Raw genomic sequence first — 26,932 nt, 5'->3', positions numbered from 1 at the left:
GAAAAAAGTGAAATAAGTCATAATAATTGTGCAATATTTGGTTGTTTGTTTTTTACATTTCATGCTTATTTTAAAAATATACAAAAACTTGCTGGAGGGAATTAAATTTCTGGTGTATTGCTATCTTGGCAACAATAAACAGAATACAAAATAATAAATCTATTTCAGTTTTGTGAAAAAGCTCTAGATAATGTGCCATCTGGGAGTACAAACACACCAGACAGTTCTGGGAGACTTTGCTTTTAATCTTTAAATTTGGCTTTAACGTTATTCTGACTTTTTCCCTCTAAAAAAATTAATTTGCAATATATATATATTTTACATTCAGGATTTTTATGCTTATTTTATTTTTTTTTGCTAGAGGCAAAACAGTGCTGGATATCTTGGCAACAATACAAAATAAAGTAACAATATTATTTTCATTGTAGGATAACTGTATTACTGTGTGATGTGATATAATATCACTGTGAATAATTTAATTCATTTATAATGTGCTATATAAAAAAGTATTTTTAGATAAAGTTTGATCTCAAAAGTGGCTTGTTGTGGGTGTGGTTTAAACACAACCCAAAGCTAGCAGTGGATTTTCTAAACATTTTCTAAAATATGATTTAAACAATAGCAATATATTACCTTCTATATTGTGATATATTTTGAATCGTAACCTTTGTATCATGATACGTATCGTATCGCCAAGTTTTTGCTAAGTAGTTTTTGGGGAACCTTGTTAGGGCTCAGCCAGTTCCCGCAGCGGCCACCAGAGGCCGCCATAAACCCACCAAGGTGGTAAGAAGGGAACTGGCTGAGAGTTCATTAGAACAGGGATCATTAAGGCCACCTGAAGCCAATCACGCGTCATCAGCCTCAGCTGTGGTACCGTCTTTAAAAAGGCGAGCTTCCAGCAGACTGATGTCGCAGACTTCATGCCCTGTGACCGGTAAACGGTAGCTCCACGGAGCAAAGCTGAAAAGAAAAAATAAAAGAAAGCCTGCAAGGCTGAAAAGAAAAAAAAAAAAAAAAAAATAAAAGAAAGCCTGCAAGGCTGAAAAGAAAAAAATAAAAGAAAGCCTGCAAGGTTGAAAAGAAAAGAAATAAAAGAGAGCTTGCAAAGCTGAGAAAAAAGAAAAAGAAAAGAAAGCTTGCAAAGCTGAAAAGAAAAAATATATAAAAGAAGAAAGCCTGCGAGGCTAAAAAGAAAAAAAAAAAAAAAAAAAAAAAAAAAAAGCTTGCAAAGCTGAAAAGAAAGAATAAATAAATACATAAAAGAAGAAAGCCTGCAAGGCTGAAAAGAAATAAAAGAAAGCTTGCAAGGCTGAAAAGGGAAAAAGAAAAGGAAGAAAAGAAAACAAAATAATAGAACAGAAAATAAAAGAAAGCTTGCCAGGCAAGAAAGAAAAGATAAGGGAAAGCCTGCAAGGCTGAGGAGAAAAGAAAATAATTAAATTTTCTTGAATTTCTGTTTCTATTTCTGTCTTTATTTTATTTCAAACAGAGGCATTATTTAGTTAGCTTTGTTGCGCCGAAAGGGCATTCTCTTGTTTATTTTCCCCTTTTTCTTTGATGCACACATAATTATAGTAAAACCCTTTTCGTTATATCTCCGCACTTGGCTCCTCCCACACCCCTACCATGACAGAAGTCTGCGACCAAAACGTGGAGCCAGCAGAGATAGAACACCTTAGAGCAGCTGTGCAGCATCAGGGGGCCTCCCTGGGTCGCCATGAAGACCTGCTCCGGCACTTAACGGAGCAGGTTTCTCAGCTGGTATTAGCCATACGGTCCGACCAAGGTGACCTGGGGAGAGTCAACCCACCCGCCCCCCCCAAGCAGATAAATAACCCCAGCCTCATGGTAGGCCATGGGGATGCTCATGTGGCTACCCCAGAGCGCTATAATGGTAGTGCAGAGGGCTGCAGAGGATTTCTCCTCCAATGCTCATTAGTATTCGAGCAGCAGCCTTCTCGCTTTCCTACAGAGCGCTCTAGGGTTGCCTACATGGTTTCCCTGCTGTCTGGGAAGGCCCTAGCCTGGGCCACGGCTCTTTGGGAGCAGGGCTCCCCTGAGTGTGCCTCCAGTGGGGAATTTTCGGCGGCCTTGCGCCGTACATTCCATCAGCCCCCTGGAGGAGGGGAATCCTCCTCACGATTGATGGCTCTTAAGCAGGGGTCGCACTCGGTAGCCGATTACGCCATCGAATTCCGTACATTGGCTGCCGAGAGCGGTTGGAATGAGGTAGCATTACATGCCCTCTTCCTACAAGGACTTAATGGGCGGATCAAAGATGAATTGGCCACTAGAGAGCTCCCCCTGAAGCTGGAAGATCTCTATGACACCTGCATACGGTTAGACAACCGTATGCGCCAACGAGACCGAGAGCGTCAGGGAGAAAGCCGCAATAATGCCCCACGGCCATCTTGGCATCTCCGCCCTAGTCCTAACCCCGGCGCAGGGTCAAACCATCCTAAAGAGGAGCCGATGCAACTGGGGGGTACTAATGCCCCAGTAAGCAAGACCTGGGCTCCCAAGCAGCAATATCAGGGAAAAGACTAGGTCCCGCATGCTCAGGGGTGGCATGTAGGGACCCACATAAGCCCCCAGTGGTCTCAGGACTCCAGCTTAAGGCTCGGTTGTCTTGGGGCTTCAATTTGAAGGCAACCTTGTTGGCCTTTGTGGATTCTGGGGCTGCTGGGTGCTTTATAGACCAAGGCCTAATCAATGAGCTAGGAATCCCAGTGGAGGAGTTAGATAGACCCCTGCCCGTCACTGCCATCGACGGACGACCCCTAGGCTCTGGACCCATCACCCACCAGACTGCCCCACTCCAAATGCGTGTAGGCTCCCATCAAGAGGAGCTCATGTTTTATGTAACCAGGGTTCCACATTTACAAGTAGTTTTGGGGTTCCCCTGGTTGCAGAAACACAACCCTCGTTTGGATTGGGCTACGCAGTCTGTGTATGCCTGGGGGCCGCAATGCAGGGGTCACTGTTTAGAGAACCTGGCCCCAGCTCAAACACCTCCTAATCCCACATCTTCTGATAGCCCTGATCTGACTGGGGTGCCGGAGGAATATTGGGACCTTAAGGAGGTGTTCAGTAAGGAGAGGGCTCAGGTTCTTCCCCCCCACCGGGAGTATGACTGTTCCATTGAGCTTCTTCCGGGCACTACTCCACCTAGGGGACGGCTGTTTGCCCTGTCCCCCCCGGAAAGAAGAGCAATGGATGATTATATTCGGGAGGCTTTGGAACTAGGGTTTATCAAACCCTCCACCTCCCCAGGGGGCGCAAGTTTCTTCTTCGTCAAGAAGAAGGACGGTTGCTTGCGTCCCTGTATCGATTATAGGGGTCTCAACAGCATCACCGTTAAGGACCGCTACCCCCTGCCTTTGATGTCATCAGCGTTTGAGGTACTACAGCAGGCCACAATATTTACCAAGTTGGACCTGCGTAGTGCCTATAACCTGATCCGCATCCGGCAGGGGGACGAATGGAAGACGGCATTTATCACACCTAGTGGGCACTATGAGTACAAAGTTATGCCCTTTGGGCTTGTTAACGCCCCAGCCGTCTTCCAGCGGTTCATTAACGAGGTGCTGCGTGAGGCCCTAGATCACTACGCCTACATTTACCTCGACGATATACTGATCTACAGTCGGTCCCTCAGGGAACACGTAGGGCATGTGCGGCGGGTTCTCCAACTACTGTTGGAGAACCGGCTGTACGTTAAGCTGGAGAAGTCAGAGTTCCATGTGTCCAGGGTATCCTTTCTCGGATTTGTTGTCTCCAAGGGAACTCTGCACATGGATCCAGCCAAGATCCAGGCCGTGCGGGACTGGCCGCGTCCCACCTCCCTCCGGTTGGTCCAGCGGTTCTTGGGGTTTGCCAACTTCTTCCGGCGCTTCGTGCGCAACTACAGTTCTGTAGTTGCACCTATCACGGAGCTTACCCGGAAGACCCCAGGACCCTTTCGCTGGACCACCGAAGCCCAGAGGGCATTTGAGGAGGTGAAGACGCGGCTGACATCCCCTCCTATCCTCCAGCTCCCTGACCCCGAGGAACCCTTTATCGTCGAGGTGGACGCATCGGAAGTTGGTGTGGGTGCAATCCTATCCCAACGTCTGGGTCCAGCCAAGAAGCTCCTCCCTTGCGCATACTACTCTCACCGATTAACACCAGCAGAGAGAAACTATGACGTAGGGGATAAAGAACTTTTGGCTGTGAAATTGGCTCTGGAGGAATGGCGGCACTGGCTGGAGGGTGCCACGCACCCTTTTGTGGTCTGGACAGACCACAAAAACCTGGCCTATATACAGCAGGCAAAGCGGCTAAATGCTCGACAAGCTCGATGGACATTATTCTTTAGCCGCTTTAACTTTATACTGTCATATAGGCCAGGCAGCCGGAACGCCAAGCCTGATGCACTGTCACGCATCTGGACCCCTCCAGAGTCAGAACCCAGGATTGCACCCATCCTGCCAGACTCCCGGATTGTGGCACCTCTCCAGTGGACTCTGGAGAGCACCATCCGGGAGGCACAAAGGCGGGAACCAACACCTGAAGGTCTCCCCCCAGGGAGAGTCTACGTTCCATTGGCGGTCCGCAAGGAAGTAATGAGCTGGGGACACTGTTCCCCATTCTCAGGTCATCCTGGGGTGGTTAGGACCATGGACTTCCTTCGGCGGCGGTTTTGGTGGCCAAGCATGGAGAAGGACCTGCGCGCCTTCATCCAGACATGCGAAACCTGTGCCCGCAATAAGGCACCCAGGTCTAGGCCCCAGGGACTTCTCCAGCCGTTACCTATTCCTGCCCGTCCATGGTCCCACATCGCCCTGGACTTTGTCACGGGTCTGCCTCCTTCCCGGGGGAACACAGTTGTCCTGGTCCTAGCTGACCGGTTCTCTAAGGCATGCAAGTTTGTGGCTCTGCCCAAACTCCCCTCTGCCTCAGAAACTGCTCAGCTGTTGTTACAGCATGTGGCCCTAATCCATGGCATGCCTAGCGATTTGGTTTCAGACAGAGGACCCCAGTTCGCTAGCCGCCATTGGAAAGCCTTCTGCCAGCTCATGGGAGCTTCTGTGAGCTTGACCTCTGGCTTCCACCCAGAGTCGAACGGTCAGGTTGAGAGACTCAACCAGGATCTTGGCCAGACTCTGAGGTGCTTGACATCTAATAACCCTTCCTCCTGGGCTGACCATCTGCCCTGGGTGGAATACGCCCACAACACCTTGTGGCATTCATCCTTAGGGATGTCCCCATTTGAATGCCAGTTTGGGTTCGCTCCTCCCATGTTCCCGGAACAGGAACGGGAGGTTGGGGTGCCTACTGCTGAGCAATTTGTTCGGCGATGCCGAAGGTCCTGGCAGAAAGCCCGGGTCGTCCTACTGAAAACAACCAGGACCAGGAAACAGATCGCGGACCGCCACCGGAGAGTGGCGCCAACTTTGCGGCCAGGACAGCTCGTCTGGCTGTCTGCCAAGGATCTTCCACTGAAAGTAGAATCCAAGAAACTGGCGCCTCGTTTCGTGGGGCCGTTTAAGGTGGAAAGGCGCATCAATTCAGTTACGTACCGTCTACGCCTTCCACCCCATTTACGGATTCACCCCACGTTCCATGTGTCTCGCCTCCGGCCCTTCCTATGTGGGGAGACCTCCCTAGCCGCACGACAGCCTGGGCCCCGCCTTGTTGACGGAGCCCCCGCTTACACGGTGCGGCAGATTCTGGACAGTCGCCGGGTACAGAGCAAGACCCAGTACCTGGTGGACTGGGAGGGGTACGGCCCGGAGGAACGCTCCTGGGTTCCGGCCCGGCGCATTCTGGACCCGGAGCTTATCCGGGAGTTCCGTCGGTCTCGTGCCCCTAAACCAGGGTCGTCGGGAGCCGCCCCTAAGGGGGGGGGTCCTGTTAGGGCTCAGCCAGTTCCCGCAGCGGCCACCAGAGGCCGCCATAAACCCACCAAGGTGGTAAGAAGGGAACTGGCTGAGAGTTCATTAGAACAGGGATCATTAAGGCCACCTGAAGCCAATCACGCGTCATCAGCCTCAGCTGTGGTACCGTCTTTAAAAAGGCGAGCTTCCAGCAGACTGATGTCGCAGACTTCATGCCCTGTGACCGGTAAACGGTAGCTCCACGGAGCAAAGCTGAAAAGAAAAAATAAAAGAAAGCCTGCAAGGCTGAAAAGAAAAAAAAAAAAAAAAAAATAAAAGAAAGCCTGCAAGGCTGAAAAGAAAAAAATAAAAGAAAGCCTGCAAGGTTGAAAAGAAAAGAAATAAAAGAGAGCTTGCAAAGCTGAGAAAAAAGAAAAAGAAAAGAAAGCTTGCAAAGCTGAAAAGAAAAAATATATAAAAGAAGAAAGCCTGCGAGGCTAAAAAGAAAAAAAAAAAAAAAAAAAAAAAAAAAAAGCTTGCAAAGCTGAAAAGAAAGAATAAATAAATACATAAAAGAAGAAAGCCTGCAAGGCTGAAAAGAAATAAAAGAAAGCTTGCAAGGCTGAAAAGGGAAAAAGAAAAGGAAGAAAAGAAAACAAAATAATAGAACAGAAAATAAAAGAAAGCTTGCCAGGCAAGAAAGAAAAGATAAGGGAAAGCCTGCAAGGCTGAGGAGAAAAGAAAATAATTAAATTTTCTTGAATTTCTGTTTCTATTTCTGTCTTTATTTTATTTCAAACAGAGGCATTATTTAGTTAGCTTTGTTGCGCCGAAAGGGCATTCTCTTGTTTATTTTCCCCTTTTTCTTTGATGCACACATAATTATAGTAAAACCCTTTTCGTTATATCTCCGCACTTGGCTCCTCCCACACCCCTACCATGACAAACCTGTGTCTAGATTACTTGCAGGACAGGAGGAACACCAGGACCAGGACTGGGAAGCGTGATGTTCCTGCAGTCAGCGCTGAGCCTGAGCTCCTGGTTTGGCGTCAGGATTTGGCGAGTCCTGGTAGTTTGAGGGAAGGCTGACCCGGTTGTGCCGTTTCTCTTTGAAGCGTCCGGATCGAGAGACCCGCAGGTTGCGCCGGCTGGCGCCGTCTCCGAACGTGGGCTGCACCGCAGAGTCGTCGTACGTCTCGTCGCTCGGCAGCGAGGGGAGCCCATCCCCCTGCGGTCGGGGAGGCTGAAACGGTTGGAGGTTCTGCCGCTCTGGCTCGGTGGGCTTTTCCTTCGTGGTGGTGTTGGTGGTGGAGGTGGTGGTTGAGGTGGTGTTGCTGGTAGCAGTCGCTAAGTTGGCATGGGCTGCCAGATCCTGCTCCAGCATGGCCGCCGACTCTCGAGCCGCCTTCCTCCTCTTCCCCGCGAACGACCTCCACCAGGGGGCGGTCTTCTCCGTCATTTTTACTCCAACCCTAAACACAACAGGAAGTACAACAATCAGTTCATTATTACATTTATCTAACTATGAACATTCATATAAAATAGACTCTGAGTTCCCAAAAAAATCCAAGGTAACTTCTAAGCAACTGAAGGCTCCATTTCTTGCATTGGCTAATGCACTGAACAGCAGTGGTGAGTAGAGTTGGAACAAAGTTTTAGAACAGAATAGAATAGAATGCCTTTATTGTCATTATACACATATAAAATGAGATTAAAAGCCACTCCCTTTTTCCAGTGCAAACATACATATGATATAAAGTCTTATTAAAAAATATATATAATAATAATAATAATATATATGTTTCAATGTTATGTAAATGTTATGTATGTATTGTGTTTTATATGTTGGTCTTTCAAAAGTAATAAAGTAGTGAAACATTTAAAAAGTGTATTACTATTCACGAGTGAATGATTCTAATTGAATCATTACCTGTTAAGGTAGGTAAGGAACACTATTGCACTAAATATTGATAGAATATTTAGTAATAAAGTTAGTAATAAAATATTCACACTTCTTGTTGGGATTTTTTGGGGTTTTAGATAATCTTTTGGGTAAATAAACATGCACCGGGTAAAAATTAACCCCAGAACACCATTGATGTTCCTGACAAATGAACATAATAACAGGAAGGTTAAATGAAAAGCCTTATGTTTATCCCATCTGTAAAACATGGTGGTGGAAGTGTCATGGTTTGGTCTTGGTTTTTCTTTTGCTGAATCTGGGCCAGGACAACTTTCCAAGAAATTCAGAAGGAAAACGTCAGACATCCAAATGTTTGTTTTGCTTTTTTTTGCCAGATTAAATAATTGCATACTTGCATATGCATTTTAATTTTTAAAGAAAAATAAACTCTAAAAATATGATTCAATCATGTTTATTTAACAATAAACAGTTTAAATATTAAAAATATTAACTATTTTGAAGTGAAACATTGAAAACGCTTTTTTCCTTTTGCCATTTTTTTAATAAATCTTTTTTTTTATAAAGTTTTTGCTAAATGAGGGTTTCACACCAGATACTGTTCGCACATTTGCCACTCACTGATATGGATAATTTTCAATTCAAGTTTTTATATTTTTGTACAGTTTATTTGATTTTGCTTTTTTTGTCTACTTTTAGGATCTTTGTGAAAATCTGCTGAAGTTTTTGGTTAAATTTATACATCAGCACTATACAGTACACATTATTAGGCAGGTGGTTTTAATGTTTTGGCTAATATCAGTATATAAAAAAGCTTAGACAATTTTCTCTATGATGTAAAACCTACGTCAAGTTCTGATAACTTATTTTTTTTGTGATTTTAACTAGAATTTATGAGTTGTCAGCCTTTAAACTCCACTTTTTTTTTAACTATAGCTCTCCTTTTTACTCGCCATCAGTGTATAGTCGTGCCCCCCAAGCTAATTTCTCTTGTGTATTGTGCTGTGCGAGAGTTCACTGGCCAGCCTTTGTGTTGATGGCTATCAGAGCAAGTTACCATTTGCTGCATAGATGAGTTTTACTTGTAAAATGTGTAAAAACTCGTAAAAACTCATTGTCATACTTAAAATTTCACTTAAAAATTGTGAAGGAATCTGATTTGAATCTGAAGGAATCTCCCCAAGAACTTTAAATAACTAAATGTACTAAGTTAAACTAAATAAGTGGAACAAGTGGTTATAACTCTTGTAGGTTAAAGAAATTAAGAATGTCTAAATTCAAAGCCAAATAAGACATATAGTTATGAGTTAAAGGAGATTTCTGGTGTAAAATGGACTTTTATTGTAGTAAAACATGATAAAAAAGTGTTCAGAGATCCAGAAATTTTAACAGTTTATCCAAACACCCTTCAGACTGGGTGACACAGGGCGTAATTTGCCCCTATAAATCACTTTTTACGCTCTTATCAAAGTAGCTCCACACCTCCTTGCTAGAATGCGGAGAGTCCTGACATTTAAAACCAGGCATTAATAACTTAAAAAGTGCAGAAGAACCTTATTAAAAACCACTTTTTACATTCTACAACTCTAGCTTCAGCTCCGAGCGCCGCCATCACTGTACTGATAATAACTTAGACATATATATACATAGACTCCGCATAGCCTGCCTCCTGGTGCCGGCTGCTACGCTATGCTTAATATCAGTAGAGTAATGGCGGCGCTTGGAGCTGAAGTTAGTGTTATTGGATGTAAACAGTGTTTTTTAATGAGCTTCTTCTGCACTTTTTAAGTTATCAATGCCTCATTTTAAATGTCAGGGTTCTCCGCATTCTAGCAAGAAGGTGTGGAGCTACTTTTAGCTGGATAACGGTGAAAAAAGTGATTTATCAAGGTAAATTATGTTAAAATTTCTGGATCTATCAAAGGTAAGTACTTTTTATCATGTTTTACCACAACAAAAGTCAATTTTAGACCAGAGCTCTGCTTTAAAGTAAAGAGTTTTGGAAGAAACAAGTCTTGGTTGAGGTTCTGCAGGTTCTGAGGTCCAGTCCCCGACTATATCCCATAATAATCAGCAGTAATCAGTATTAGGTGAGTGGCGCTTTCTCAGGTATGGAGGCTGGAGGTGTAAACCTGCTGAACCTGACCCGGCCTGGCTCCCGTCCCCTACAGGCTTTTGTTTGTTGGTAAACCCCCTGAGGCTTTTCTCAGGCACTGATTCACACTGCCCTGCCTCACGCGCGCGCTCTCACTCACCTGGACTCACACCTGCCGCTCTGAAGACCCGGCTGTAGCTCACCTGCGGACAGGTAAACTCTCCCAGGTGTTTAGAACTCTCAGTCCTCAAACCTCAGTCCTCAGACTCCTCCTCCCGTCATGTTCAGTCTCACCCGCCGAACCCACGCGCTCATAATCAGCCTCCGCGAGCTCCTGCTTAAACCTCGTATCTCCGCGGAGGCGGTGAGGACTGTCCTCGCGCCGCCCGGTATTCAGACTTTATAGCGCCGTCGTGTTTTACTAGAACCTCTGGATTCCTCCTCCGAAACTGGCACGAGCGCACCTGTCCCGCTGCCCTATTGGACGAGCGACACGAGGATCGGTCACGTGGGCTGCACTCAGGTATTAGGCCTCCTGCGCGAGGCGGTGGGCGGGGCCTGGGCAGGGGCTGTTGCTAAGGCAACACAGCGCGAGTCGCTTCCTTACTGCAGTGAAACTTCTCAGAGCACGAGCTCTATCTTTCTCTTTAATTCTCTTATCATTCTTTCTCTCTGTTCATCTCTCTTTCATTCTCTCTCTTTCTTTCTCTTTCTCTTTTTTCATTCTTTCATCTTCTCTTTTATTGTTTCTCTCTCTCTTAGCCCCTGTCTTATTCATTATTTTATTCTCTCTTTCATTCTTTTTTTTCCTCTTTCTGTCTCTCTCTCTCATTCTTTCTTTCTCTCTTTCTTTCTATCTCTCTCATCATTCATTCTTTCCTTCTCTCATTCATTATTTTATTCACCTTTCATTCTTTCTTTCTCACTTTAGTTATCTTTTTCTTTTGCTGTCTCTCTCTCTTCATTCTTTCTCTCTATTTCTCTCTCATTTTTTCCATTTATTTCTCTCTTTAATTGTCTCTCTTGCTCTACCTTTCTCTTTCATTCATTCTTTCTCTCTCTTTCATACTTTTCTTATTTTTCTCTCTTTCTCCCTCTCTCATTACTCTCTCTATCACTCTTTTACCCTATTAACTTGTTATTTCTTTCTTTTCTGTCTCACTTTTTCATATGCACTGTTATTCTTTCTTTTCTCTCTCTCGCTAATCTTTTTATTTTCAAATAGCTTTATTAGCATGATATGCATTTCAGAATTCAATAGAAAAAATAAATAGAAAAATGTAAAGGTGGTAATAATAAAAAATGAAATAAAATGCATTACATTCAGAGACATATTTTACATACAGTACACATAAAAGCTTTTATATTAATATGCTCATTAAAAGTGTTTGATTACTCATTGGGTATCTCCACTAGAGGGCGTAAATGTGCTTTTCCCACTTCCCCATAAAACGCTCTCAGAGGCTGCTTTCGGATAGTGCACCTCCTGGTGAGAGATCACTGTCTGCTCAGCTTCAGCTTCAACCTACGAGTGTAGAGCTACAGGATCTACAGGCCCAGCTGCAGCAACATCTGTGGGTACATGCGCCTCTAATTTATTAAATTTTTGTACAGTTTTGTTGTATCTGTGTAAAGTTAGTTAGATGCTGAAGCTTGATTGGTTGTTGGCTGAGTAGACTGATGGGTGAGGTTCTGTATAACTGTGTGGGTGGGGAGCATTCTTCAGACAAATGAACCCAACCCTTTACTACACTGCTGCTGGTTACTGATACTCATACTGTGGTTTAGAGGAGCAGGGCAGTCAGGATTGACGTGTCCTGATCAGGGTTAATATATGCTGTTCAGGGTTGACGTGTGCAGATTAAGGTTGGGAACAGGGTTGATGTTTGTAGATCAGGGTTCACTTGTGATGATCAGGGTTGAGATTAGGGTTGAAATGTGCTGATCAGGGTTGAAATGTGCTGATCAGGGTTGACATGTGCAGATCAGGGTTGATGTTTGCAGATCAGGGTTGATGTTTGTAGATTAGGGTTGACTTGTGATGATCAGGGTTGAGATTAGGGTTAATATGTGTTGATCAGTGTTAGGATCAGGGTTGATATATGCTGATCAGGATTGACGTGTGCAGAGCAGGGTTGGGATCAGAGTTGTAGATCAGGGTTGACTTGTGATGATCAGGGTTGAGATTAGGGTTAATGTGTGCAGATCAGGGTTAGGATCAGGGTTGATATTTTCTGATCAGGGTTGACGTGTGCTGATCAGGGTTGAGATCAGGGTTGAAGTGTGTTTATCAGAGTTGAAGTGTCCTGATCAGGTTTGAAGTGTGCTAATCAGGGTTGACCTTTGCTGATCAGGGTTGATGTGTGCTGATCAGGATTGAGATTAGACTTGATGTGTGCTGATCAGGGTTGATGTGTGTTGATGAGGGTTGAAGTGTGCTGATCAGGGTTGAGATCAGGATTGACATGTGCTTTTCATGCTTGAAATCAGATGTTGACTTGTGATGATCAGGATTGAGATTAGGGTTAATGTGTGCTGATCAGAGTTGAAGTGTGCCAATCAGGGTTGAGATCAGGGTTGATATTTTCTGATCAGGTTTGACATGTGCTGATCAGAGTTGAGATCAGGGTTGATGTGTGCTGATCAGGATTGATGTGTGCTGATCAGGGTTGAGATCAGGGTTGACGTGTGCTGTTCAGGGTTGACGTGTGCTGATCAGGGTTGAGATCAGAGTTGACGTGTGCTGAACAGGGTTGAGATCAGGGTTGACGTGTGCTGTTCAGAGTTGATGTGTTCTGATCAGGTTTGATATCAGGATTGACGTGTGTTGATCAGGGTTGAGATCAGAGTTGACGTGTGCTGATCAGGGTTGAGATCAGGGTTGACGTGTGCTGTTCAGGGTTGAGATCAGGGTTGACGTGTGCTGATCAGGGTTGAGGTCAGGGTTGACGTGTGCTGATCAGGGTTGAGGTCAGGGTTGACGTGTGCTGATCAGGGTTGAGGTCAGGGTTGACGTGTGCTGATCAGAGTTGAGATCAGGCTTGATGTGTGCTGATCAGGATTGATGTGTGCTGATCAGGGTTGAGATCAGTGTTGACGTGTGCTGATCAGGGTTGAGATCAGAGTTGTAGTGTGCTGATCAGGGTTGAGATCAGGGTTGACGTGTGCTGTTCAGAGTTGACGTGTTCTGATCAGGTTTGATATCAGGATTGACGTGTGCTGATCAGGGTTGAGATCAGGGTTGACGTGTGCTGTTCAGAGTTGACGTGTTCTGATCAGGTTTGATATCAGGATTGACGTGTGCTGTTCAGGGTTGAGATCAGGGTTGACGTGTGCTGTTCAGGGTTGACGTGTGCTGATCAGGGTTGAGATCAGAGTTGACGTGTGCTGATCAGGGTTGAGATCAGGGTTGACGTGTGCTGTTCAGAGTTGACGTGTTCTGATCAGGTTTGATATCAGGATTGACGTGTGCTGATCAGGGTTGAGATCAGAGTTGACGTGTGCTGATCAGGGTTGAGATCAGGGTTGACGTGTGCTGTTCAGGGTTGAGATCAGGGTTGACGTGTGCTGATCAGGGTTGAGGTCAGGGTTGACGTGTGCTGATCAGGGTTGAGATCAGAGTTGACGTGTGCTGATCAGGGTTGAGATCAGGGTTGACGTGTGCTGATCAGGGTTGAGATCAGTGTTGACGTGTGCTGTTCAGGGTTGAGATCAGGGTTGACGTGTGCTGATCAGGGTTGAGGTCAGGGTTGACGTGTGCTGATCAGGGTTGAGATCAGGGTTGTAGAGTCCACTGAGCTGCTGTAGAGTCTCTTCCAGATGATTGGCTGCTGAGGCTACAGTAAACACAAGGGCTGTATTATACTGTATACTGTAGTGAATGCAGAATGCAGTGAGTGGGCTGAAGCTGCAGAGCTGTGAGTATAATTCACAGAACTGTAGAGCTGAAGAGAACAATTCACTGTAATATTCTTAATTATTCAACATTACAGAAATGCGGGGATGGATGTTTTTTAGTAAATAAGTAAGTGGAGCAGATAAAACATGATATATTTATTTAGATTAACTTCAAAAAGTTACCAGGAACAATAAATGATTATAAATTTACACTAACCTGTCAAAACTCATAACCTAGGATGCAAACCCAGCTTTCGGATTCTGGGCCCTACATTGTGACCCATCGTTTACCAGAAGGGATTATATGGCTTATTTCCGTACATTTGAACAAATTAATTTTTACATTGCTCACACCTGTTACTCACCTTCCACAGGTGAGGTTAAATGAGCATAATATCACATACGTTGTTTTGCGTGAAATTATGTAAATTCTGCTTTTATTTCTCTGATTTTTTTGTTTTGTTTCAGTACACACAAAGGAAATAAACATGTGCATAACAAAATGTGTGTAATTTAAGTAATTTTATAGGAAAAATACTTCATTTTCTGGAGAAAAAAAATCAGGGATGCAGCACTATCAGTTGTTTTGGTATAGTTTATTCACATTTACCTTCTCTTCTTTTTCTCTGGTTTCAGGTGTGATTTTTATGTCGCTCACACCTATTACTCACCTTTTACAGGTGAGTTTAAATGAACATCATATCATATAAGTTATTTTGTGTAAAATTATGTAAATTCTGCTTTTATTTCTCAGTTTTTTGTGTTGTTTCAGTAAACACAAAGACAATAAACATGTTTGTAACAAAACCTGTGTTATTGCAATAATTGTCTGGGAGAAATACTTCATTGTCTGAAAAACAATTCAGGGATGCAAAACTTTCAGTTGTTTTTGTATAGTATAAGTACAGTACGTTGTTGTTAAGCTGCACGACGCAACCCAGGAAGCCATTTATCCGTCACACAGAAATGTGAAGACTGTGAGGGATTCCCATAGTTCAACTCTTGCAACATGTTCTGTCACTCCTGACTGATCCTGACGTCAGTTTTGGTTTTCTACAGGGGACTGGAGCCGAGCCAGTTTCAGTAACTCCAGTACTTTCACTTCCCCCACTGTTCTGAACTGTAGATTAATAATAAACTCATCCAGACTATGAAGAATTAAAAAACACACCATTTAAAAACTGAGTTTCTTTGATTTTACCAAATTGAAAACCTCTGAAATATAATCAAGAGGAAGATGGATGATCACAAACCATCAAACCACCAAACTGAACTGCTTGAATTTTTGCACCAGGAGTAAAGCAGCATAAAGTTATCCAAAAGCAGTGTGTAAGACTGGTGGAGGAGAACATGATGCCAAGATGCATGAAAAAAAAACTGTGATTAAAAACCACCAGGGTTATTCCAGCAAATATTGATTATTTCTGAACTCTTAAAACTTTATGAATATGAACTTTATGTTTTCTTTGCATTATTTGAGGTCTGAAAGCTCTGCATCTTTTTTTTGTTATTTCAGCCATTTCTCATTTTCTGTAAATAAATGCTCTAAATGAGAATATTTTTATTTGTAATTTGGGAGAAATGTTGTCTGTAGTTTATAGAATAAAACAACAATGTTCATTTTACTCAAACATAAACCTATAAATAGCAAAATCAGAGAAACTGATTCAGAAACTGAAGTGATCTCTTCATTTTTTACAGAGCTTTATTTTACATTCTTCAAAGTAGCTCCTCTTGTTTAGATTATCAGTTTTCAACCTCTGCTGGATTTTCTCAGTCAGTTTTATGAGGTAGAGTCTCCTGGAATTCAGGCTTTCAGTTAACAGCTGTGCTGAACTCATCAAGAGTTAATTACTTGAATTTCTTGTCTTTTAATGTGTTTGAGAGCATCAGTTGTAAAGTTGTAAAGAGGTAGAGTTGGTATGAAGTCAGTCAAGGTCAATGTCAAGAACTTTGAAAGTATCATCAAGTGCAGTCACTGCAAAGACCACAAAAAACCTTATGATGATGAAACTGGCCCTCATCAGGTCTGCCCCAGGAAAGCAAGAGTAAGAATTACAGTTAGCACTGTTTTATTTTAGCACTTTTAGTTAGCCTTATATCCTATTCGGTCATGCTCAGTTGGCAGTCGTTGCTATCATATCTTAAGTCGTTGCTAAGGGGTTACTAGGTAAGTTGCTGTCACATCTGTGGTGGCTGCTATTGTGTTGCTAAGCAGTTGCTAACATATTCCATTTGCTATTGTGTTGCTAAGATGTTCTAGATGGTTGCTAAGGTGTTGCTAGTCAGTTGCTAAGGTGTTCCAGCGTTTACCACATGTTAGTTTGCAGCAGTTAAACTGTAGGGCCGGTCTAGAGCTGTGAAAATGCACTACGTACAGTTCAATAAGTAAGGAAAAAACTGAGAGACCATCGAAAACGTCAAAATGATGAAACTGGCACTCATCAGGTCCGCCCCAGGAATGCAAGAGCAAGAGTTACAGTTAGCACTGTTTTATGTTAGCACTGTTAGTTAGCATTATGTCCTGTAAGGTCGTGCTCCGGTTGGTGGTCCTGGTGTTGCGCTGGGGAGTAAACGGAGGAATTCCAGCGCAGGAGTTTCTGTTGCATCAGTTGCTATCATATCCAAAGAGGTTGCTTAGGTGTTGTCAAGGGGTGGCTATGTAGTTGCTGTCACATCTTTGGTGGTTGCTATTGTGTTGCCAAGCAGCCGCTAACATATTCCATTTGCTATTGTGTTGCTAAGATGTTCCAGGTGGTTGCTCAGATGTTTTTAGTTGGTTGCTGTCATATCTGTGATGGTTGCTAAGGTGTACCTAGGCAGTTGCTAAGGTATTACAAGTGGTTGCCATGCTGTTCCAGAGTTTACCACATGTTAGTTTGCAGCAGTTAGACTGTAGGGCTGGTCTAGAGCTGTGAAAATACACTACTTACAGCTCACTAAATAAGGAAAAAATTGAGAGACCATCAAAAACATCAACATGATGAAACTGGCACTCATCAGGTCCACCCCAGGAATGCAAGAGCAAGAATTACAGAGTTACTGTTTTATGTTAGCACTGTTAGTTAGCAGTTAGTTAGAGTTTCTGTTGCATCAGTTGCTGTCTTATATAAAGTGGTTGCTAAGGTATTTTCAAGTGGTAGCTAGGTGGTTGCTGTCACATCTGTGAGGGTTGCTAAGGTGTTGCCAAGCAGTTGCTAAAGTGTTCCAGCGTTTATCACACGTTCTTTTGCAGCAGTTAGACTGTAGGGACGGTCTAGAGCTGCGAAAATACACTGCATACAGTTCAATAAGTAAAGAAAAAATGAGACACTATCATAAACATTATGATGATGAAACTGGCACTCATCAAGAGCAAGAGTTAAAGTTAGCACTGTTTTATGTTAGCACTGTTAGTTAGCATTATGTCCTGTAAGGTCCTGCTCCGGTTGGCGGTCCTGGTGTTGCGTTAGTGAGCAGTTTCTGATTGAGTGGACGGAGGAATTCCAGCGCAGGAGTTTCTGTTGCATCAGGATTCTGAGCCAGGTATCGCGAGGAATTCCACCGCTTATGGTTTCTCAACTCTCGACACACCTGAGGAATGAGAGAGATAGATAGAGAGAGAGAGAGAAAGAGAGAGAGAGAGAGAAATATCCAGGAATGTGGTTTTACACAGTTTCATTCTGCAGCGTTTACCTGGGAATAGAGCAGAACCTGCCGGAAGCATCTACCTGCAGTGCTGCATACCTGAGGGACGCCCTGTACCGCTCCGGTTCCGAAACTCCTCGCTTACATACACACACAGGTCCACCTGACTGACATCCAATAATAATACAATACCTGCACACACACACACACTCTCATGCACACCTGTGTACAATTTGCGTAAACATTTACCTGAATCACAGTAGGATTTAACAGGGATTTAATCTATTGAGATGCTCAAACACACAGGAAATCATAATATATGACTGATTTTAGTGATCTTAAGGTGAGCCGTTAATCGTTCACCACACAGGTTGATTTAGGGTGTATCAGCTTGTCTTTGCTATCGTAACGACGGGAAAAGTACACCTTGTGCTAAAAAAGCCATGTACTAGGTTTAGTCTTATTTTTTAGCTTAATGCAAAATAAGCAGTTGCTAAGTATTGCAAGAGGTTAATTTCATATCTGTGTTGGTTGCATGGGGTTCCTAGGCAGTTGCTAAGGTATTACAGGTGGTTGCTAAGGTGTTGCTAATCGGTTGCTAGGAAGTTGCAATCATATATAAAACTGTTGGTACTGAGGTGTTGCTAGGCAGTTGCTAAGGTATTACAAGTGGTCACTAAGGTGTTGCTAGACAGTTGCTAAGTATTGCAAGATGTTAATTTTGTATCTGTGTTGGTTGCATGGTGTTCCTAGGCAGTTGCTAAGGAATTGCAGGTGGTTGCTTAGGTGTTGCTAATTGGTTGCTAGATAGTTGCTATCATATATAAAGTTGTTGCTGAGGTGTTGCTAGCAGCTGATAAGGTTATACAGGTGGTTGCTAAGGTGTTGCTAATTGGTTGCTAGGAGGTTGCTATCATATATAAACCTGTTGGTGCTGAGGTGTTGCTAAGCAGTTGCCAAGGTAATGCAGGTGGTTGCTAAGGTGTTGCTAGCCAGTTGCGAAGTACTGCAAGTGGTTGCTATTATATCTGTGTTGTTTGTTTGGGTGTTCCTAGGCAGTTGCTAAGGTATTACAGGTGGCTTCTAAGGTGTACATAATTGATTGGTAGGCAGTTGCTATCATATATAAAGTTGTTGCTGAGGTGTTGCTACGCAGCTGCTAAGGTATTACAGGTGGTTGCTAATGTGTTGTTTGACAGTTGCTAAGTATTCCAAGTGGTTGCTAAGGTGTTGATAACTGGTTTCTAGGCAGTTTCTAATATCTAAAATTATTGATAAGTTGTTGCAAGGCAGTTGCTAAAGTGTTCTAGCTGGTTGTTAAGATTGTGTTAAGTGGTTGCTAGGCTTTCACATCTGTGGTGGTCGCAAAGGTGTTGCTAGGCAGTTGCTTTGATTTCGGAATTGGTTACTTAGGTGTTTCTAGGCAGTTGCTACAGTGTTGCAGTGTTGTTAAATGTTAAATGTTAAATGCTGAGTGGTTGCTATCTGATGTGTGGTGGTTGCTATTGTGTAGCTAGACACTTGCTAAGTGTTCCAAGTGGTTGCTAAGGTGTTGTTAACTGGATGCTAGGCAGTTGTTATCATATCTAAATACCTTAGTGGTTGCTAAGGTGTTGCTATGTAGTTGCTAAATGACAAAACCCAGGCCGAAGACGGGGCCTTTGTCAAACACTATGGGCCCTATTTTAGTGATCTTTAGGTGACCTGTCAACTTTGCACCATGCAGCTTGAAACATGCAGCTTTATTTAGGCCGTGTCAGCTTGTCTTTGCTATCATAACAACAGGGAATGTACAGCTCGTGCTAGAAAGCCATGAACTAATTCTCTTAATTAATCAAGGGTATGGTTCATTTTGGGCATAACGTAAAAAATACACCCATCAGAGCGTCTCTTGCTCATCATTCTCTTTAAGAGTAGATCAGGTGAGCTCTGATGGATTTGGTGGATTGCTATTTTAACGGTGCAGCTACCTGGACGTGTCCAACAAACGCTTCTCTTAAAGCAGAGGAAACTGAGCTGCTGGTTGACGCTGTGAAGGAGCTCCAGCAGCTCATTTACGGGAACAGCAATGTTATTTTATTTACTATTCTGTTTATTGTGGATGTAAAAGTTGCTAAGATAGCGATGAACGTCTGACTGTTGACTGTTGTCAAGGTTTTACTTAGTGAGTTGAGCTCCTGTGTTTTCTGTTACCAAGATAAACAAGCAAAACTCCAGAAATGTACCTGAACACACCTCATTTCCAGAACATCAGTGTAGATATATTCAGAAGCTCTGCTGCTGTTTAAACCAGGCAGGTAGAATGTGTAAAAATAGATTGTTGGTGAGGAGTAAGATAGGGGCAAAAATATTTATCTTGCATTTTACTTATTATATTTTAAACAGTTTAGAGAGATAAAACTGGGGCTGAACTGTGGTATTATGACCATGCGTAGCTTTACCACTGTACATAAAAGCTCTGCACTGCGTTCTGCTGATAAATACTGTTTCCAGGAATATCCGGTTTAACTTCTGCTCTCTCTCTCTCTCTCTCTCTCTCTCTCTCTCTCTCTTTCGTTCAGAAAGTATGAGGGTTTAGAGAGACGCAGCCTGTCTGACTGGTAGAGTGGGTTACCCTTTACAGAAACATGAATTCAGTGCAGCCTTTACTTTTTTAACACGTGTGTTTGTGTGTGTGTGTGTGTGTGTGTTTGTGTGTGTGAGAGAGAGAGAGATGTAGAGATAGAGAGATAGTTAGAGAGAGACAGAGATTTATACACATACCTGGGCATAGGTTTTTGGCACAAGAGCTCAGAGTTCTGAGAAGATAAAAACCTCCTGCCAAATAAACAGTTTCACCCTGAGCACCACATAATACAGTATATAAACTGTGTTTATATACACTTCCGGTCAAAAGTGTAACCTGCTGTTAAGCAGGTTTTTAAAATGTGAGATTCAAAGTTTGAAAGCTGGGTGTCAGAAACGGCCAAAGAGTCTAAAAGCGGAGAGAGTGCGCATTTCTAGCGCAGAAAAACGAGCCAAAGAGTCTAAAAGCGGAGAGAGTGCACATTTCTAGCGCAGAAAAACAGGCCAAAGAGTCTAAAAGCGGAGAGAGTGCGCATTTCTAGCGCAGAAAAACGGGCCAAAGAGTCTAAAAGCAGAGAGAGTGCGCATTTGTAGCACTGAAAAATGGGCCAAAGAGTCTAAAAGCAGAGAGGGTGCGCATTTCTAGCGCAGAAAAACGGGCCAAAGAGTCTAAAAGCAGAGAGAGTGCGCATTTCTAGCGCAGAAAAACGGGCCAAAGAGTCTAAAAGTTGCCGTAATTAAGGAGTTTTATATTAAGAGACATCATGAAATTAAACATCAATTTGAAAAATCTTAGTTTACACAACACTGTCAAAGATAAAGATAGTAAGTCAAGTAAAATGGTGTGTAAATGAAAGTAATCAGGAAAAAATATTATTTAAAGTGGTATATTTCATTATTTGTTTTATTATAGAGTCTGTGGCCCGTGACTGCAAATATATTTCTCCTTCTGACCCCCAACAAAAAAAGTTTGGACACCCCTGCTCTAAGTTGATCTAGTGTAAAGTGTGTGGTATGTATGTAAGTGTTTGTGTGTGTGTGTGTGTGTGTAAGCGTGTGTGTAAATGTGTGTATGACCGTGCCCAGATATTAATTGACACTCTCCTGGGTAAATGATGTAGTGCTGTAGATGCAGTCCTTCAGGTGGACGTGGTTGTTTCCGGTTGAGAGTACACTGTGCGCTATTGGCTGCTGCTTCTCACCGGTGTGTGGATGAGTGTTGATGTGTAATGTGCGTATGTGTGTAGATCTAGAAAGGTGCTATATAAGTTGAACTTCATTCATTCATTAACTTAGCTTAGCTTTCTAGCTTAATTAGAAGGGAAACATGGCGACACCCCTGTTCCCATTACTAGTGCTGCTTAATGCGATTTATAACCTGGTTCACCTTGTGTATGAAAACAGACCAGAAAATAGACGTTTATTAAGAGTGCGCCTTATGGTGCGAAAAATACAGTAATCGTCAATGCAGAACTTTTTTTTTAAATAATAAAAAACTGTGAATTTAAGGCGGTCTAAATTCTAACTTTTGACTGGTACTGTATAAAGGGATATATAGTGAAATGTTTTGTGTGTTTTATTTTATTATGCATTTTAGATGCAGTGTACGGTGTCCTTGAGTGACAGAAAGGTGCCTATAAAATTAGATGTTTAATTATAATTATTATTATTATTTGTATTTATTATTATGTGTTGTAGGGTTGATAAGGTCCACCAGATGGCGCTGCTCTTGTTCTCTCATTGTCTCTAATGGTAAAACATGACCCCATTCCCAAACGCAGATCACATCTGTTACCTTTCATTCTTTCAAACAGTTATCACTGTTACCATGTGTGTGTGTGTGTGTTTGTTAGTGTGTGTGTGTGTGTGTGTGTGTGTGTGTGTTTGTTAGTGTGTGTGTGTGAGGAGATGAAAGAAGAAGTAAAGACTGTGCAGTTCAATGATGTGGAACAACGATATAATCACATACTCACTCTCTCTCTCTCTCTCTCTCTCTTTTTTTCTTTATTTCTCTCTCTCTCTCTCTCTCTCTCTCTCTCTCTCTCTCTCTCTCTCTAACTAGTTCTAATGTTTTCCAGATGTCTCCCGCCCCCCCCCCTGCTCTCCCCCAGGAGAGCGAGACGTTTCTCCTGAACGTCTGTCTGAAGTTTGCAGGGCTGCTGTGAGCTCCTCGCTTCATCACTTCAGGAGTTAAAGCCTCTAAAAACGTAAAATAAAATCAGATACTTTAACTCAAACTTACTGCTGACACAGGTGTGCAAATGCACATATACGCAACAGGAAGAGAATTACTGCCAATAGAATAGGACTCTTCTATTAGAAAGAGATTATCATCGTTCAGCATGCTGTACAGAGCGTGTTATGATGCTCATTGTTATCTTACCTCCCACCATCAGTGTATTTTCACTCCCTCCTCCTCCTGTCTGGTTTAAACAGCAGCAGAGCTTCTGAATATATCTACACTGATGGGCGTGGTGTTCTGATTATGAAATGAGGTGTGTTCAGGTACATTTCTGGAGTTTTGCTTGTTTATCTTGGTAACAGAAAACACAGGAGCTCCACTGACTGAATACAACCTAGACAGACGCCAACAGTCAGACGGACGTTCATCGCTATCTTGCTATCAACTTTTACATCAACAATAAACAGGATACTAAATAAAACTAGAAAAGTGCATTTCTTGAAGGAAACGCAGGATGGATATGCAGCTAAAATGGTGTTGCTAAATTGTTGCCAGGCATTTGCTGTGGTGTTGCTAGGTAGTTGCTAGGGCATTGCTATGGTATCCATGCTGGTTGTTATAGTCTTGCTAATCAATTGTGGTGTCTGCGGTGGTTGCAATGATGTTGCTAAGCAGTTGTTAAGGTGTAGCTAGGCAGTTGCTTAGGTGTTGCTATGTGTCTGTGGTTGCTAAGATGCTGCTAAGCAGTAGCTAGGTGGTTGCTAAGATGTTGCTAAGTGTTTGCTAGGTGGTTGCTAAGTAACATGTTTGCATAAATCTGGTTATAATGTGACACACTGATTGTCTGATCATGCTACGCCCAAAATTAACCACACCCATAATTCATTAAGAGTATTAGTACATGCCTTTTGCTCATTTTGAGTTACACAAGACACATTTGGATTGGGTCGCTGTTGAAACCAAACTGTACAGAATTAAATTTTGAAAAGAGATTAAGATAAACGTCTGTCAAAAAACTATATTTAGTTTTTTTTTGAGCTCCAACTTTTGACAGATGTTGAATTTTGGTTAAAAAGTCACATATCCATCAAAATCAGTAAGATCCAACATTAGACAGACATGAAAATGAAAGTCACATATTTGTAAAAAAAAAAAAAAAAAAAACAGCATTAGTTTGACAAATGTCACATATTAGTTTAGTTAGAAATCAAAGTCACAAATCTGGCAAAAATCAACAATGAGATTACATTTTTTAGAGTTTTGGTTGGAAATAGAAGAACCATAGTGACCAACCAATATTAGGTTGACATCAAGCTTTAACCCTTGTGTGGTGTTCGGGTCTGTGGGACCCGTTTTCATTTTTCACCAAATGATACTAAAAATATATTTTTTCTAACTCAAACTCATTGGCATTGGCTCATTTTTTGTGAAAAACATATATCAAAACACATTTTCGATAAACACACACTGTACCCCCCCCCCCCCCGCCCCCCACACACACATTTATATTACATACAGTATGTTTGGCCAAGGGCTAATAAACATTGCTTCATTTGTAAATTTGAAACTAAACAAATTTTCTACTCATATCTTGAGTTTAATTCATTTTCTTTTACATTTTATTAAAAAACTAATAAAAAAAGAGCAGCACTTTTTGAAAGAAATGTAACATAAGAAAGGTAAAGGGCAAATATTAACCATGTAAGCTGTTTATATTGCTTGCAATTTAGGTGAAGCGAGCATGTGTAAAACATTTTAATGTAAAATTGCTTAATTTTGCTGAATTAAATACAAGTAACAAAGTAAACGAGTAACAAAAATATGAACACCACACAAGGGTTAACATTATTTAGATGTTAAAGTCAAATAAAAGTCACATATTTGTTAAAAAAAAACAAGTTGAGTTGAAAACAAGTTCCAACATTGAATTTTGGAATGTTGGAATTTGGGTTGAAAATCCAAAAAGTACATCATTAGTTAACCTTTAGTTCCAGCGTTAGACAGATGTTAGACAGATTGGTTGGAAAGCAAGTTACGTATCTGTTAAAAACCAACATTGAGTGGACATCAAGCTTCAACATCGGAACAAATGTTGAAATTTTAGGTTGTGTGGACGTTGTGGTTTAGGAGACGTTGGGTTTTTTATCCTAAATGTTGGGGTTTTACCTTAATATGACGTTGGAATATCATGTTGAGAAGATGTTGGAGAGTATCAGCTGTCGTCAGAATTTCAGCAAGATGTTGTCAGCCAGCTGGGAAGCGTTTAACATAAATGGCATAAACGTGTGTGTGTGTGTGTGTGTGTGTGTGTGTGTGTGTGTGTGTGAGTGTGTGTTTAACATGCTTTCAATGGATTCCACCTGGGCTAAAGAGCCAAGCAAGGCCAGTATGAGGCCCACACATTTTTAACAAACACACACACACACACACACACACACATACACACGTACACACACACACACACACACACCTATAAACAAAGCCACCAGCTGCAGTGCATGTGAACACATGAGCAGTTCAGAAACACTCTAACACACATTTTACACACTCGTGTTACGCTCTGTATACACTTTAATGTAGTGTACACTCTACACAGCCCACACACACAAACACACACACACACACACTCACACACACATACAGCACAAGATCCCAGCTAAGTTTTAGTGTTAGAATGTTTTCTGAAAGTTATAGATAAATAAAATGTTAAATGTTTTAATTTTAAATTTAGAAAATGCTACTTTTTAAAACAAAATGTCATTTTTTAAATCCCATTTTTACCCCAATTTACAAGGCTCTCATCAGGACTCCCCCTATCACTAGTGATGCTTCAACATCAATATCAAACATCAAACATCCAATACATGTGAAGTCAGACTCCCCTCTTTTTAAACTGCTGCTGATGCTGTAGCATTACCGAGTAGCATCACAGCGCTAACGCTTGGAGGAAAGCAGCACAGCGACTCAGTTCCGATACATCAGCTCACAGATGCAGCCTTGTGCTGATCCACATCACCCTAGGAGTGATGAGGGAAAAGAGAGAGCGCCATCTACTGTACTGTACCCACCCAGAGAGAGCAAGAACAGATGTGTGTGCTCTCTCAGGGCTCCAGCAGCTGATGGCAAGCTGCATGACTGGGATTTGAAACAGCAATCTCTACAAGTTTGCAGGCAGGTGATCATGCTCTGTTTCAGAATCATGACGCAGAACACGATGCTACCACCACCATGCTTAACTGTGAGTAAGGGATAGTTGTCCTGATTTAACACACCTGCTTCACATTCACACCTGAGACCTCCTTTTAACACTAACTGAGTCACATGACAACGGGGAGGGAAAATGGCTAATTTTGAATTTTTTACACTGTTATACTGTAGCTATACACTGACTACTTTACACTATATGTATTATATCTTTAGTGTTTTCCACTGAAAATATATAATACTATGTATATATATACAAAACTTTGTAATTAGACTGTTTGATTATATATATATATATATATATATATATATACATATATAAATATATGTATATATATATATATATATATATATATATATATATATATATTTATTTATTTTTCTTTCTTTGGTCAGTAAAGAGTTAAAACAGTTCTTTTAGCTGAATCTGTTTAATGATTGGAGCAGCTGCTGCTGTTTTGACCCTGCAAAGCTCTCTTTCTTTCTTCCTCTCTCTCTCTCTCTCTCTCTCTTTCTCTCTCTGTTCGCTATCTCCTCCCTCCCTCCCTCCCTCCCTCCATCCCCTCCACACAGGAACTACAGGCTGAGAAAAGTTCACCAACTCAGCCATGAGGTCACTGTTAGTAAGAAACATATTAGATACAATGTTTGGCAGGCAGTCCTGATGAGTGCCAGTTTCATCATCATTATATTTTGATGGTCTTTGCAGTGACTTCACTTGAGGATACTTTCAAAGTTCTTGAAATTCTTCTTTTGAATTTTATTAAAGTATTTTTTTTTTCTTTATTTAGTTGAGTAGTTGTTGCTTCTCATAATCTGGATTAGAATATTACTCAAATAGAGCTATTCACTGTATCAATCAACCTTTAATTTTAGTGCTGAGCATTTACAACTAAAAGGGAATTGAAAAATAAATTTAAATATTAAGAAAGTATTTATTTAGGTTACGCTAAAACGTAAAGGAACTTCATAAACAAAACAATAAAAATTAAATGGTAAGAGAATTAGAAAAACAAGCAAACAGTGTACAGTTTTATTAAAAATAAATAAAATTATTCAAGACAATAAAAGAGCAATTGGACATACCAATAATCAATAATTAGAATACTAAAATATAAAACACAAATAAAGAAATAGAGGACTAAAAAATTAAATAGCTGAAATAACACCAATATTATAAAGAAAGTAAATGACAGAAATAAAAGAAAGATAAAACAGAAGATGGAATAAATTAAAAGCCAAAATAAATGAAATAAAAAGGTAAAAGGTGTCAGTCTTCATGCTGGACTACACAACACAAGACTCAAAGATAATTCCCAGCATGCACTTCCTGAATTCTGCTGATCATGTGATGCTACGCAGTTCCCGCTCCCCCAGTCACTGATTGTTTTCACCTGGCCAGTCTTGTATATATATATACCCCTCTGTTTGCTCTGTTCCTCCCAGAGTATTAAACCTAGATACATAGCTCTTCAACAATGTGTTTCCTTTGTTGATTTCCTTTGTTACCGACCTGTTCTTTTTTTTGTTTCCTACTACTGATTATTGCCTTGACCCTTATCTGCTGGATTTACTGTGTG

At 41.8% G+C, this 26,932-nt stretch overlaps 2 protein-coding genes across 7 annotated transcripts in view; one reads left to right on the top strand and one right to left on the bottom strand.

Annotated features, from left to right (window-relative positions):
* wu:fc38h03 (acetylcholinesterase collagenic tail peptide) overlaps positions 1-26,932 on the top strand; it is a 761,412-nt gene that overhangs the window by 54,388 nt on the left and 680,092 nt on the right. The window contains exon 18 of one of the 6 annotated variants that reach the window (XM_049476001.1): positions 15,565-15,675. The exons of the other annotated variants lie outside the window; for them this stretch is intronic. The gene's annotated coding sequence lies outside the window, so the exon portion shown is untranslated. Of the gene's footprint in view, positions 1-15,564; positions 15,676-26,932 lie in introns of those variants that run through there. 6 annotated transcript variants of the gene reach the window in all.
* Positions 317-10,355, bottom strand: LOC103035304 (proline-rich protein 15). The gene is made up of 3 exons (XM_049476009.1): positions 10,038-10,355; positions 6,810-7,333; positions 317-723 (listed from the first exon to the last, which is right to left on the bottom strand). The coding sequence occupies exon 2, from the start codon at positions 7,318-7,320 to the stop codon at positions 6,880-6,882; it is 441 nt and encodes a 146-aa protein (XP_049331966.1). The 5' UTR covers positions 7,321-7,333; positions 10,038-10,355; the 3' UTR covers positions 317-723; positions 6,810-6,879.

This window comes from Astyanax mexicanus, chromosome 3 (genome assembly GCF_023375975.1).
Source record: "Astyanax mexicanus isolate ESR-SI-001 chromosome 3, AstMex3_surface, whole genome shotgun sequence".
In the NCBI taxonomy this organism is placed as follows: Eukaryota; Metazoa; Chordata; class Actinopteri; order Characiformes; family Acestrorhamphidae; genus Astyanax; species Astyanax mexicanus.
Note: the sequence above shows the minus strand (reverse complement) of the source record. Positions and strands in the feature narration are given on the sequence as shown.